The sequence below is a fragment of the Anarhichas minor genome, unplaced genomic scaffold (genome assembly GCF_050575085.1).
Source record: "Anarhichas minor isolate MPS153535 unplaced genomic scaffold, ASM5057508v1 ptg000010l, whole genome shotgun sequence".
NCBI classification, from domain to species: Eukaryota; Metazoa; Chordata; class Actinopteri; order Perciformes; family Anarhichadidae; genus Anarhichas; species Anarhichas minor.
In genome coordinates, this window is record NW_027466456.1 from 7790594 (window position 1) to 7806177 (window position 15584).

Sequence of the window (15584 nt, forward strand, 5' to 3'; positions counted from 1 at the left end):
AAATAGTCTACATCCAAGCATCCCATATATAATGCTCGTCATTGGCATACCAATGCACGCACGGGGACACGCGCGCACGTAACCTCGCCTCATTCTCTGCCTCAGCAGTTAATATTGTGTGCTTATGGAAATTCTCTTTAGACTGGCAGTTATTGAAACCAAGATTTTAATTAGAGGAGGTTTTAGAGTGGCACACGCTGCATTAGCATTACAACAGGGGCATGTCTGATGGGTGGACTGGCAGGCGAGCCATCAGCCTAACTAGCAGCAGCAAACATATCAATCGTGTCCAGACCATGGCAGTGTAAACGGTATAGTATGCCTACTAGTTCTCCTAATCTAGTTTTAGTTTTTATAAAGGAATGTTTTGTAGAGTCTCATTATAGTAGTCCTTCTTTCTGAGTACCCGATCACACACGCATTGCTGCCAGAAACCCGTCCGGTTGTTGACGCAAGGTGTAGGGATGATTGATTGAATCATGTCAGCACCTGTCGAATGAGTTTTGATTAGAATTTGATCTCGAAGGGAGACGACCTGAAAACGTCCATGTCTGTCCGCTGCTGTGGTCTACGGCTCCTGAGCTACCCCGTACCACATCCTGTTGGCTGTGAAGCCGTAATAGCTTATTTTAGAAGTTACAGTTTTATTCTAATAAACAACCTGGTTTCAAGGACTGTTGTTCACAAATAATCAAATAGGGTTGGTATTTTATACAGCTGTTGCCTTCAAATCAAAGTGACAGTGACTTGGGGATCTTAAATCAAAACATTTTTGTATTCCATATCTTACACGGTGTTCTTGATCCCTAGAACTGTAGACCTGTTCTCCCTAAAAACCAGCAGAACCCAATATTGGTTCCAGTCCTCGGTTTCCCCACAAACCTCACCCAACATTTCCTGTCCGGGACAAAAGGAACGGGGGGGTGGGGGATGTGTTCAGACAGATGGATGACCAGAAATTTGGAATCAAACAGAAGCAAGAGATCTCACGATTTTTCCCCAAAATTCCTTCGACGCATTTGAGCCTGAATCTGAGTTTACACTGTTTTGCTTATGACTAACACTCTCCATAATCTGTCCCTGCGCACCGGCCCAGGAGACCCCTGGTCGGTCTCCTCGGCTGTTTTCCTTGGCCTCTCACTCTGCTGATGGAAAGATGAGTCTCATTGAGGTCAAACGGAGGCTTCAGCAACTTGCAGTGAGGCTATGAGGGATGGATGGATGACCACAGGTCCATAACTATTTGTGGGTGAAGACATTATGACCACCATGTTTTTACATTTTATGTCCCAAGTTCTTTTCATGACCACTGGCCCTTCAAACCCAAGCCAACGTGTGAGACAATTCCACCATTTTTGTCAATATCTGACGGGGTTTTTCAGCTCCTTAAGGACATTATTGTTTCTACCAGATCTGTGTTTCATCTTCTTGCAAATATTTGGCAGAGTCTCATTTAATCAGCTTGAAGCAGCAGACGTGTTCGTTTTGCTGCATAGTAAAAAACAAAAATGGAAGTCAGAAAGGCGAGACGGTCTTAGTAAGAAGACATATAAGACACTTTAAATTAAATTGTCCGTATGTGTGGATAATCCAAGCAGATAACAATAATCACTGAATACAGTACGAGTCAGGGCCAGCAACTGATTTGTTGTTCTCCAGTCTTGGGGTCGGGGGGGGGGGGGGTCGCTATGAACAAAAGAAAGATGCTAGAACTTCACGTGTCTGTGACATTTGACCTGTGTGCAGCATTTTTGCTGTGTTTTCGACATAAGACGGGGGAATGTGTGTATGTGACGAGCCTGTTTCTCGTAGTAATGATGGAGAGTTTCCCTCCTGCCTCCCAGAATAGTCGTCCTGAGGCCTTGTGAAATGTGAATGCAGCGAGGAGACTTGCCGGATGGGGGGGGGGCTCAGATTTGTCTGATACAAAGAGCAGTGAGGGCACTTAAAATGGCATCTGGCCATATTAAAAACAAAAAAAAAAGCCTTCTCTCAGTGACTCAGAACAAAAGTAACGTCTGTGATTTAATTTGATTGATTTTTGTTTTTTCTCTCGTGAGAAAATGTGTTTGTGCCATCTGAGTTCTCCTCATAATATTCCAACATTTGGAGGATTCATCATCTCTTCTGAAACTTCAAACGTGACATATGTAGTGATGTTATAGTGTTAGGTGTGTTGCTCTGCTCTTTGTGCATGAATGCGCGCGAATGTATACTTGTGTGTGCGTGCCTGTGTTCTGTAGCTCTGCTTAGTGCTATGCTGTGAATATGAAATAGGGCAGCTAGCATCTGCACTGCAGCCGTCCCGCCCAAGCCCCCCCCCCCACACACTGCCTACTGCTCAGTGCAGCTGGCCAGCCTGCAGAAACACAGGACCATGTCACTTGTGTGGGTGTGTGTGTGTGTGCTTCTGCCAAACGGATTAAGTTTACTTGTGTCCGTGTCTTTGTTTGTGTTTACCTGTACAAGACGTGTTTCTTCTATCTGTGCATGCAAGTTTGTCTTCACATTTCCCTGTAAGCTTGTTGCTACATCTTCATCTGTCCCCGTCCATCTGCATGCTAGCCTCTTTTATCTGTATGGAAGTATAGAAACTCCCAAAACTTGTTATCTTTTATAACAAGTCTCTCAGCAAAGAGATTCCAAATATTCTGCTGATTATCTTCCTCGGTTAATTGATGAAATAGTTTATAAAATGTCAGCATATATTAACAAATGCCCTTCACAGGCTCAGTTGAAAGATATTCAGCTAACCATCACACAAAACAAAGAAGAGCAACATTGTTCACAGCCAAAAAAGTATTTAAATGAAAAATCAAATCAAAATTGTTGCCAGTTAATTATCTGTTAGTGGACTAACTGATTAATTGTCTAATTACGGACTCTTGGTCCTCGTCTTTTCACAGGCTAAACTGTGCGTTATCCCCAACAACGCAGAGTCCTCGTCCCGGTCATGAGGGCGAGCTGAACTCAAAGCCCCTGAAACCCAAGAAAGCCAGGAAAGAGAGAAAGGACTAGAGGTGGAGGTTGGCGGTTGGAGGAGAGGAAAAAGAGAAAGATGGAGTAAGGGAAGTCGAGAGTAGAAGGAGAAAGAATCCGACAATCAGCCTTTTGATAAACATTTTTTCAGTGTCAACTGAGGACAGAGAGAAAGAGAGAGAGATTTGCCTTTCTCTCCGTCTCTTTTTCTGCGGCTAATATGAGGAGATAATGGGCCATTGAGGCAGAAAGGGAAGGCTTAAAAACACCTTAGTCATGACTGGGCTGCCACTCAGCGCCACTGATTAAATCACCCAGATGAAGGAGTATTTATCTAACTGCACTTAGTGTTGAGTTAAAGATGTGTATTCTCTGTCTGCAGCTCTTTGTGGCTTTGTGTTCTTTTTGTTTGTTTGTATAGAGCTAGAATAGAAAATAGTGTTTGGTGTTAGTTGATTAATTCAGTCATTTAATTTCCTCTGACATGGTAGAAGTTGGAACTGCAGGATAGTTTTGAGTAGCCAGACCTTTTCGCGTCAATTATTATCAGTCTGGATGATGAAAAGTACTCAGAGGGATCATTTTTCTTGAACCGGTCTCAGTGTAAGGTAGATGGGGACTCTCCAGTGGATTTACTGGTTCTAAGTTGACTTACTATAAGCGACACAGAAGGTGTTAGTTGCTCAAAATTCTGCAACTAGTAAGCAGCAGCAGAAATCACAATTCCCCGTCAAACACCACTGGAGTGAACGTGGAACCGCTCCCAACCTGGTCCTCATTGTCTGATGCATGTCTCTCTCAAGGGATGCCACGGGCTCCATTTTCAGAGTCTTTAGAGAAGACCAGAGAGAGTGACCACTGGATCTGACCGCAGACTGAGCACGGTGCCAGCCTTTTGTTCACTGGCTGACTGCAGTTACTGTATGTTATGAAGAAACTCCTGCCTCTGTTGTGGTGTGTGTGTGTGTGTGTGTGTGTGTGTGTGTGTGTGTGTGTGTGTGTGTGTGTGTGTGTGTGTGTGTGTGTGTGTGTGTGTGTGTGTGTGTGTGTGTGTGTGTGTGTGTGTGTGTGTGTGTGTGTGTGTGTGTGTGTGCGTGTGTGCGTGCGTGTGCGTGCGTGTGCGTGCGTGCGTGTGTGAGTGATTCTCGCTAGTGGTGATGTGAAGGAAAATCATGAGGCCAGTGATGCAGGTGTCTTGCTCTGTAGATGGATGTTCAAGTCTGCTGCCTCTCTCCATCACCTTTCCACTGTCACCAAACTGTCTAGTCAGCAAAATCTGCTGGACCTCTGTGTGTGTGTGTGTATAAGAGTGTGTCACAACATGATCTCTGTTATGTATGTGTGTGTGTGCATGTGTGTACGTGTGTGCGAGAGAAAAAGAGAGAATATATGTGTGTGTGTGTGGTCCCAGCTTGTCTTTGTGTGTGTGTGTGTGTGTGTGTGTGTGTGTGTGTGTGTGTGTGTGTGTGTGTGTGTGTGTGTGTGTGTGTGTGTGTGTGTGTGTGTGTGTGTGTGTGTGTGTGTGTGTGTGTGTGTGTGTGTGTGTGTGTGTGTGTTTTTCATGTTTGCACCTAGATGTCAGAAAAAATGCAGCCAGCAGCAAATGCTGAAGCTGGTGGCAGTGTGACAAAATTAAAGATGTGGCACTGGGAGGGAGGAGAGGGAGGGATGAGGATGGGCGAGTGTGGAGGGTAGGATCTGTTGGAGGAGAGAAGAATAAGGGAGTGGCGAAGAGGACCGTCAGTGGGACGTATTGATCGTAGCTCCATCCCGAGCGTCTGTAATTAGATCTAGTAGCTGCGGCTTTCTGGAGGAGCAAATTTGTCACCTGGGGCCAGACACCACGGCTGGGCGGGACAGGGGGGAGAAAAGGAAACTGGCAGAGGAGGGTCAAGAGGAGACGAGAGAGAGAGGGGGGGGGGGGGGGGGGGGGGGATAAGTCAGGGGAGAGGAGAGAAGAGTGCAAAGCTTCCAGGGACACAGAGAGATGGAGAGTGTGTTGCTTTACGATGAAAATACGGGACACAAATGATGACTAGAGGGGAATCTAAGAAAGCGCCTGTTGGGAGCGTGCAGCTAATTACTGCAGACAGTCTATGTCTGGACTCATCTCCATGGTAACAAGATGGGCCGGCAGGGCTGGCCGGCGCACAGGAAGACGAAGACGAGGAAATCAATGAGCAGACAGACAAAGCAGGCGGCAAAACAATGCTCGTTCAGCCACATTCACCCTTTCATTACACATCGCATAGCATAAAGTACGTCGTCCTGTCTGTACAGATGTGACTGAGCGGGTTGGCAGCAGGCTAGAGATCAGAGAATGTTGCTCGTGATCCAAACGTTTGGATCTTGCGGCAGTTAGACCGCAAGTTTCTGCTCTCTCAGCAGATACTGTTGAATTGTCCTTGAGCAAAGCAAGAAACCTCTGATTGATTTGATCAAGCTTTTTCTTTTTTAAGTGGCCAATTGCTGAAGTCTTGTCATTTTAATGACTGTTGGCAGCAATGAAGAAGATGTTATTGGATTTCGTTTTGGATAGTGTACATTTAACAGCCTTGTTACTAACATTAACTGCCCCATCTTTGATATGCGGAGATAGACAGAGTGCTACTGTTTATGTAGGTGAACAAGTAGACGTGTTGAGGCAGGTATGCAGATATGTGGAAGGGCTGTGATCGTGTGTGTGTGTGTGTGTGTGTGTGTGTGTGACGGAGAGACAAAACTGTTCTTCGATATCTTTCTGAATTCTAATGTGATTGGCAACTTTTAAAACCTTTAAACAAAACAGAAATCTGAAAATGACCTGCTTAGACAAAGGGCATGTCATTGAGTTTGTGGGTGAGGGAGGTTTGTATCGTGGACCAAACACTAAAAAGAAACTGTATGAACTGTGTGTGCGTGTGCGTGTATGAGAGAGTTACTCTACACGGGAAACCTCTAAGTTTCCTGTGTTTGGTAAGTTGCTTGCATAATGGCGTTTTTTTTTATCTGTGTGTCAGCAACCCTGAGAGGGAGTGGCTGTTGCAGAGCAAAAGGAAGGGTATGACTGTTTACTTTTTTATTCATCCTGGTTGGAAAAGGTTTGCACATATTCAATGCATAATAAAATCTTAAAAAACAATCTTTCCAAAAACATTAAAATTACAAATTATTATTAATAGCTCAGAGTAACATTGAGTGCAGTGGTCCACCTTCTCTCTCTCTCTCGCTCTCTCTCTCTCTCTCTCGCTCTCTCTCTCTCATACACTGCATGTTTCATTTGAAAATATCAATAGAAGCTTAGAATGAAAAAAACAACATCCAGTAGCTCTACAATGTATTGATCTCAGCATGCCTTTGTGTAGAATAGATGTTGCTGCCTATACATTTTTTTGGACGATGATTTTGCATGTCACTGTTTTTCCTAAAGCAATATCGTCAGTCAGGAAATTTCAATATCGCCCAACCGTACTCCTCAGCTTACCGTATTCCCCTCTGCTCTCCTTTTGGCCATAACAGTGAACACAAACAGACCTCAGCCTATTTGTATTTGTCTATTAGTGCGCTTGCTTGCATGCGTGTTGACGCTTCTTATGACAGTATCACTCTCTCCCTCCCAGCAATCAGTGTGTTTTTGTTTACACTCTTCCCCCTCCTCCACGTCTCTCTCCTCGACTCTCTCAGGGCGAATGTCTTACATCAGATCACTCAGCATTTACAGCCCAGCTTTTGAAGCTTAGGACTCCCACCGTGGCCAAATATAGTAAACGTGAATCCAGCAGCTGTGTGTATGTATGCGTGTCTGCGTGCATGTGTTCTCCTGAGTAAATGGCTCTGGGGTAAAAACGTGTTTGTTATTGTTCCCAGCACATCGCCTGTAGACAACACTGCCAATTAAAGGGGAGGTTTTATGTGTTAAGAGCAGGAAGTATTGCTGTGTGTGGCTGCACGCTATTGGCTGCTCAGCTTTTCCCATGTTCCTTCCCTGGGGACTGTACAGCCAGCGCTCTTTACTGCCATGGCCAAATGAAAGGTAAACACAACACACCTTTGCATTTAAAACCCTTACTGGGACTTTGTGTGTGTGTGTGTGTGTGTGTAAGGAAGCGGCAAGCAAATTATTGAATGACACTGAGGTTTACACATGTGTGTGTGTGTGTTAAGCTTAATGAGAGATTAGCTCTCCAGGATGCTACCGCCTCCTCCTCTTGTTGTTGAAGCACGAGGGAAGTCATCCCTCCATCCATGCCTCCTTCCCCCCCATCCAGTCAGCATGAAAACAAAACAAAGCGTTGTATGAATGAAAGTGGGAGGGGTTGAGTGGCCTAGAAAGGCAGGCAGGCAGATAGAGAGATAGATAGTGGTGCAGGGCAGGGTGAGGCTGTGGCGGATAGGAGGGATAGAGAAGAGGACAGTGGAGTAGGAGGAGGAGGGGATGAATGAATGAGTGAGCTGACTGGCGCATGTTTGGCATAGCAGCTAGCTTGTGTAGCTCGGCGCTAGCGTGAGCAGAATGGAGAATAACGCTGCTGCAGTAGTGGTGATATGCTTCTATAGTACCCCCCCCCCCCCCCCCCCCCCCACTGAGACTGCTGTGCTGGGATCAGATAGAGACATGAAAGAAAAAGGGTAAATATACCTTTTAGATTAAAATAATAATAACCGAACAGATAGAATACCAAAGTAGTGCATCATGCGTGTCTATTAATATAACAGGGGGATGTAAACAACTGTTCTTAGTGACGCCGTAATTAATGGAATTATCTATCTCTGTTTCGGGCCCAGCTCCAGCCTTAAGCTCGTTGTAATTCACCCAAAGCGGCAGTCTTCCCTGGCATGCTGGCTATTTGGCTGCGTCTGCCCCCTGTCTGCCCCAGCAAGGCCAGGGTTAACCATGGGCGTCTCTCTCCTCCCCAACATGGAAGGCCATTGAATGGCTGCCTCCCCCAGTCAGCAAACACATTGGCTGAAGCTGAGGGTGGATCTGGGGTTGGAGCGGCACCCAGGCATGGATCCTCGACTGGAGCTGGATCTGCGAGCAGTCTCAGCCCTCCCTCCTCTGTTATGTGATGCCGCGGTCACAGCATGTACACACACAGCAGACAGACGGGAGGGGGAGGGCTGGAGAAGAGCTGTGCATTTTTCTCTGTGGGTCAGAGACGACTGTGTGCAGTGTTGGGTTTACTAGCTCACAGTAAAGAAAATGCAGTGGAGCGACCCCTGCATGAACCAACCCGGAAGGTTGAAAATAATGTTTTTGTTCTCCATTAGTCATTACCCCTTTTATGCAGTTTAGACCCTCTGTCCCTTTCGTCATTGTTCTTTTCTTTAACCTCAATATCCCACCCCTCCGCTCCCCCTGCCACAACCCCGTCTGTCCTCTCTGCTTTTACTCAGGCAGTACAATGGTCAGCCATCATGTGCAGGGGGGGGTCCTAGCTGTATCCTTGGCAGTGAGGGCTCATGGGATGTCCTCACAGGGGTGGCATCCCACGAAGGCTGGAATACAGTGCCCCCTTTTAAGTTAACAGTATGATGCACTTTAAACATTCTTTTTTCCAATTTTGTAGCTGCCAGTGAACCAAGTCCATCTTTCTGATTTTAGGTTTGTTTATAGTAAGGACAACTCGATTATCAAAAGTTAATCAAAATACTTCAGATAATACAGAATCTTATAATAATCGTATTTGTGTTTGTAGCCTTTTATTTGACCTAAATCTGCTTCCTGCCCTGACGCTCTCTGGTTCAGTTAACACATGATATCAAAGCTGACAATATAGTAAGAAACATGGTGAGAGACGGTGATTAACACCTGGGGTCCTGTATGATATTTAGCTTTTTTTATCTTGTGGATTCCAAAGTAAATGGAAAGACAAAACACAGATTTTCTGAGGTGTGTCTATTATGTATTGCAGGTAAAGAACATCTGGCTGATGTTCTTTACCTGCCAGTGGATTCTAGACTAAAATGAACTGAACAGCCTCGGTTAACTCGTATTTATTGTTATTTCCTTTCCTGTTTGACCCAATCAGTATGTGCAGTTGGTAAAAAGACCAGTGCCTGGTATAAGGTGAGATGTAATGAGTCTCTACTGGCCATCAGACAAGGCAATAGCAGCTTCTTTATTAGATCATTACAGGGAACAGGTCAAACCCTACTGCTAATCCAATCACAATTGACACTCAAGCTCTTTCACCAAATGCTGTTTCCCCCAATAGGTCAAATGGAACCTGACATGAGCCAATGACCTATAATCTAAACCTAATAGCAATTAAGGTTGTTTCCAGGGTGCTGCAGACTATCGCTGTTGGTCATCAGGCGTGACTTGTGGACACTCGTTCTTCATGGATGCTATGGTTGCAATCAGTAGTTGTGCAGTTACATGTCCGCATGCAGATTCTGGTTGAAGTTTGTCCGATTGTGTTCCTGAATGCTAATTAGGGTTTGTCTAATAGAAAGGTTTGAGTATAACATTGCCACAGAATACAGATGGGAGGTCATGCAGTTCAGTCAGGATCTTTGTTTGTCACAATTGAGTGATGCAAATATCTGAGTCGGCAATCCACTACCCAGCAATGAAATCACTGATAATTCTGTGCTTTGTATTTTATCAGTTTTTTTCTGCGAGGGTCAAATGTTTTTCAGTTGCCGGTTTGTACTCTCATTAAAAAGGCAACAAGGAACCACAAGGCCTCGCCGAGATCACCTGTTTATAGTTCACGCAGCCGTGTTCATGTGTGTGTGTACTTCAACAGCAAACAGGCATGTGGTTCCTTCGCTGCTCACAGGTCAGAGCAAACCACCGCTTGGTGACCATGTTGACCACAGGGCTTTGCTGTCTCCGCCCCTTCTTGTTTTAACGTTTTGTGAGCTGTTAAATCTTAGACAGAGTGACTGAGACAGAGACGTATCCCTGCCTACATGCAAGTTCGTGCTGTTTTTATTTCACTTTGCTTCTGTGCGTATTCTTGTGTGTATTTGTGAACTTTGGCTAAGTCCCACTGCTCTCTCGCTTGTCTCCAAATGCCATCAGAACCAGGAGTTGTTACAAACACAATCTTCGTGGTAATACTAGTTGGGGACAAAATAAAACATGACTGAGTTCATGTGTACGATACCTTATATTAACCACCTCCTTCCCTTTTTCCCCCCTCACCTTCTGCTTTTCCTCAGTGTGCTTGGACAACTGTAAGCATAGTGCGTGTAGCCTGCAGGGCCAGTGCTGCCATGACCAGTGCCTGGGCAGCTGTTCTGAGCCAGGTAATGCAAGTAGCTGTGTGGCCTGCAGGAACCTCCAGCATGGGAATACCTGTATGGAGAAGTGTCCTCCTGGATACTATGTCTTCAGGGGCTGGCGCTGTGTCAGCTTCTCCTTCTGCCAGGTTGGTAATAACTAAAATTCTTAAGGTGTACGCGTCTAATATTTAGCTTAAATGTGGACACGGTAAACTGCAGACGCTGGTGTGAGCATTTGTGTTTCGTTTGTGTGTTTTTTTTAATCCAGGAGCTCCACAACCAGTGTAAACAGACTAAGATGTTGAACCAGGACCGAGACTTGGGCTGCTATGAATATGTCATCCACAACGGGGCCTGTATTCCGGAGTGTCCTTCTGGATACACCACTATCAACTCCACTACGTACGTCTTGCCACACACACACCCCTTTAATGCCACCATAAACACTGCTGTGTTATTGATGGTGGCCACCATTACATGATCAGAGATGTAATTGTCACCCACAACAGATCATCCCTCTCTGACAGTGGATTGTGGTCACTCAACACACTCAATAACCTTTGCACACAAGAGATGATTGTGTTTGGAAGTAGATCAAACAAAAAAGGGCGGGAGTATTTTTCCACCATGGAAAGTCTCCCCTGTGGAAGGAAAAGCAGCTGGGCTGCCCGAGGACAAATTTACGTCGAGACATTGTAGAGGTGCAAAACATCACCTGCAACTCTGTTTGCCTGGTTATGAAATGTAAACAGTGCTGTTTAGCTGTTTTAAGCATTCAGGTTTTATGATTTACGAGCAAGTGCAGTGTCAATTGATAGCCTGTGAGAAAGACCACGTTCTTATGATGTGGATACCATATGAAAAACTAAACGCTGATGGCTCTAATGTCAGTTAATATTGGTATGATATAAGTTGCACCAAATACAAAGTTGCTATATAGGCGTGAGACTACATAATGTCAAATGAAAATATGTCCTCTAATCTCAATTGCTGTAAATGAGTCCGTGGTGTTTTCACAGCCTCCATCACATTCTGCTCTCCATGATTACACAGCTGCATCCAGTCAAATCTTTCCCAAGCTGACATAAAATAACAAAAAGTTGTCCACAACACTTTGTTCAAGTTTATTTATTTTTTACTTTTCCTATTCCAATGTTTCTAATCATGTTAAAGTGTTGATTATTTTGGAAGCAGTGCACTGGGGTGAAGTAATGTGCCCAGGTCTTTATGCACCTAATAGCCAATTATTTTCCTATTGAAGGGATTATTCAGTGTTCAGAACCTGAGCTCACCTCTACAGTCTGTCTGGGACCTGTTTACTTTTTATGGTTGAGTGATTCCCAGGAGATTATTTCATGTTAAATAATAGCAAAATAGTAATAATGATTGTTGGTTGATTGTCAGGACTTGGTGGATGTTTTTAAACCCACTTCGGGTAACAAGCATGTACACTGACAGGGTCACTGCCGTTCATAGCTGGATGAGAAATGCTTTGGGCGTACAGATCCTCAGTAGTAGTAGTAGTAGTAGAAGTAGTAACATAAATCAGTATTTAAGGTGGTTAAAAGTACAGAGGTGAAAGATCAGCGGTCCAAATCCCTATTATCCTTAAGCACACTCAACCGCTTATCTTATTGTAAATCCCCTCTGGATAAAAGTGTCAAAAACACTGCCTGGACCTCACCTGGTCCTAGTTTAGCACACAGCTTTGTCTGCATGTGCAGCAAGCAAGGGCATGACCTTATTTAGCATTCTTACTTGAAGTAGACGGGGGTAGAGGAACATCAACTGGCTTCCTCATTTAGCGCCAGTAGCTGTTGCTAAACGAGGACACAGATTTGTTTTGAGGCCAAGCATGTGTTTTGAGACCGCTCCTGTTTTCATGCTTTCACATACACAGGTGTGTGCAATGAGGATACAATGTTTTTCAGGGGAAACTTGATGCATGTAACACTCCTGTTGTTTGTTTTTGGCGAGGAAAATCTGACTAAACAGCTCTCACAGGAGTTGCCAGCTAAATTTAAAAAAAAAAGAAGATCATATGCCAAGTCACATACCAAGAAGTGGTAGACTTATTTATTTAAGCTGTGACAAAATACTTTACTGAGTACGACACCACTTTTTTGTTGGTGTAAAGACAGAGAGAGTGACACATTAATGGAGTGTGGGGAAGATTGGGTGAAGAAGAAGCACTGAGAGGTGTGTTTCTCTGAGGTTGTTCTAATAAGAGCAGGTTGTGTTCTGGAGACGTCTGCATCGCTTGAAGCCTTAGGTCTGCCGGATGATTGATGGTGTTTGTGTGTTTCTCGTGTACCTGTGAATGTACGCGTTTTTTTGCGTATACATGTGTACGTGCATGAGCGTACGTGCATTTGAGTGTTTGTGTGTGCCGAACGTGTTTGTGACTACATTAGCTCGTTCCTGCTACAGCGTTTGGTCGGGTTACTTTTTCCAGGTGCAGGCTGGGGGGGAAATGTCCACTGTGTCCAGATGGAGAGAGGTTTATATATAGAGAGAGAGAGATATATATTTATTAGGTAAATAACACACACACACACACACACACACACACACACACACATACATGCACAGAGCTTTAGTACACCCAGCGGAAATGGGAAGAACATTTCAACCAAACATTACTTTTTCCAAAATGTATCTTTTTTTGTAAGAGAGAGAGATTGACTTTCCCTTGCATGCTGCCAGCCCGCAGGGATTATCAGGTGCTTAGACAGAAAAGAACATTGCTTTAAGTCTCAGTCATACACCCCTGAGGCATGCGGCAGAATGGCATCCTCTGTGTGTGTGTGTGTGTGTGTGTGTGTTTGTGTTTGTTTGTGTGGTTACGTATAGATGTATGTGTGCACACATTATGTGATAAACAAAACTTTTTCTTTTCGTTGGCATTCTGACGCAGTTGCAACATCAGGGGGCCTCTGTGTGTCTGTTTTGCTGCTCTGGTTTGGTTATAGCAAGAACAAGCGTCATCACCACAGGGGCTTAGCCTGGCAGAAGCTACACCCAGACAGAGACACACACACACACACACACACGCCCAGACAGTCAGGCAGGCAACACAGATTGTACATATGAGTACACACACGCACACACACACAGTTGGCATCATGATTTTTCTGTGACGCCAATAAACAGTAAACTACCACCTGCCCTTTGCTCTCTGTACAATTCAAATGTAAGTATCTGTAATGTACTTCTGGATGTTTAGTTGCATTAGGGCTGTCCTCAACCAAAGACATTCTTAGTTGACGAACCTGTGATTTTGTCCACCAATCGATTAGTTGATTTAAAACTGAATTTCTCCGGAAAGAATCACACAAAAGCACCTCTTTAAATCTTGTGTTTACAATGTATCCTTCACTTGGATATATTTTCTCCCCGTCTTCGTCTGTCTCTCCAGCCGTCCCTAAAATCTACTGAATAGAGTTTGCTCATCTTTCCTGGATGCTGTGGCAGTAGTACAGCAGTGTGTGTGTGTGTGTGTGTGTGTGTGTGTGTGTGTGTGTGTGTGTGTGTGTGTGTGTGTGTGTGTGTGTGTGTGTGTGTGTGTGTGTGTGTGTGTGTGTGTGTGTGTGTGTGTGTGTGTGTGTGTGTGTGTGTGTGTAAACCAAACCCGAGCGTCAGCTGCGGCCTCTGTTGCAGATGGTTCTAGCAGACCCTGGAGCCCGAGTCATGGAGTTCAGCCGGACAGATAAACACTGTCTCTTTAAGAGCTGCCATTGGACCCAGCCTGTCTGCCTGTGTGTCTGTGTTTTTCACTACAACGGCCCAAAACATTCTTTCATTCTACACTGCAACTAGAGCATTACTTTGGAGAATTTGAATATACGATTTTCTATGTGGGAGAAAGAATGAAGATTTTTTTCTCACTGTTGTTTTTAAGAGATCATTACAGTGTGTTTCCACTCGCCCAGCAGTCTTAGAGGGGAAACAATTATTTGGCCTCTGATTGACGTAAATTATTAAGAGTTTGATAAGATGGAAACTAGGTGAAGGCAGGTGTGTAATGGGTCATTCGGCTCTCTCAGTGTGGATAGCAAAAGGCCAGACAAGGACACAACCACACCCCCGGGACTCACTGCTTCATGTCACCATGGTGAATGTCATCCATAGCATGGCCTGGCTGTTAAGGGGAAAGGTAGGGGCACAATTGTGTGTGTGTGTGTGTGTGTGTGTGTGTGTGTGTGTGTGTGTGTGTGTGTGTGTGTGTGTGTGTGTGTGTGTGTGTGTGTGTGTGTGTGTGTGTGTGTGTGTGTGTGTGTGTGTGTGTGTGTGTGTGTGTGTGTGCTTCCTGGAAAGGGGGATTATGACAAGAGTTGCATAAACATAGAATTAACTCAGGGTGAGCTTACAAATGGCAGTGCATGCAGAGCTTGCATGGTCCCCGCAGCGAACAACAGCATCCTTTGTTAGCTGTTCCCCGGGCACAGGGGCTGCTTTGAAAAGGTGCCTGTTAATGCTGCCGTTTGATGTCATTGTCTCCTCTACTTTGAGTTTTGAAACCCTGATTGGACGGCTTCAAAATCCATTCTAGCGAACCAGTGTCACCCCCAGCCCTCTTCTGAATTGTAGATGTATTTTTCAAGAAAACAGATCATTTTGACCCAACTTTGTTGTTGTTTTTCAGAGCAGCCCCCTTAAAAATACATTGGGTGGGGGAAGCTGTGACTCGGTGGTGTTAGGAGCGATACACTGAGGTTTGTGGAGCAGACCAACCAAAAAAGCAGCGTTTTAGTTTACGTCTAAGGCAGACCTTTGTGGTTAGGGGTGTCAGGGCTGGAAGGGGAATTAAAGGGAGGGATTATGTTCTTTCGAGAGGGCTTCAGGAAAAAAAAGTGTTCATTTGTGAATGAAGCATCGGATCCCTTTTCTCCATATGGCGTGTACCCGGCTCACTAGACAAGGCCTGCCTTTTGTGAATGAATTTGCTGAAAGGCAGCACCATCAAGGCCTCATTGCACAGTATACGTGTATGTGTGTGTGTGTGTGTATGTGACTACGTGCACAAGCACATGTTTGCAGGGAGAGAACGCCACTCAGAGAGCTGAGAGAGGGGAATGCCTGTTGGGAACTGCAGCTGGTGTTTCAGTCATGTTGTTTTTGTTATTTATGATTGTGCATTTGTGTGTGTTGTATGTGCGACAGAAGTAATTGAAGCAAAGGATGATGAAGCTCTCTCCTGTATCCCCCAGTGCTAATAAAAATGAAGGAGGCTCAGATGTGGATGAGAGATTGCATAATCCAATTCCACTGCTAAGAGCCTATGGATTCATTACGGGACTTATCAAATTAATTGAGAGAATTATACAGATTCACCTCTGAATACATCATCTCATTCATTGAATTGCAGGGCTCTGTTTGATTGTCTCTCA

At 44.8% G+C, this 15584-nt stretch overlaps 1 protein-coding gene across 4 annotated transcripts in view; it reads left to right on the top strand.

The window, feature by feature from the left end:
- The window catches only part of insrb (insulin receptor b), a 73055-nt gene that overhangs the window by 38679 nt on the left and 18792 nt on the right, over window positions 1–15584 (top strand). For all 4 annotated transcript variants that reach the window (XM_076087982.1, XM_076087983.1, XM_076087986.1 and 1 more), the window contains 2 exons: window positions 10132–10340; window positions 10463–10596. In XM_076087982.1, coding sequence (XP_075944097.1) covers window positions 10132–10340; window positions 10463–10596 — 343 coding nt within the window. The remainder of the gene's footprint in view (window positions 1–10131; window positions 10341–10462; window positions 10597–15584) is intronic.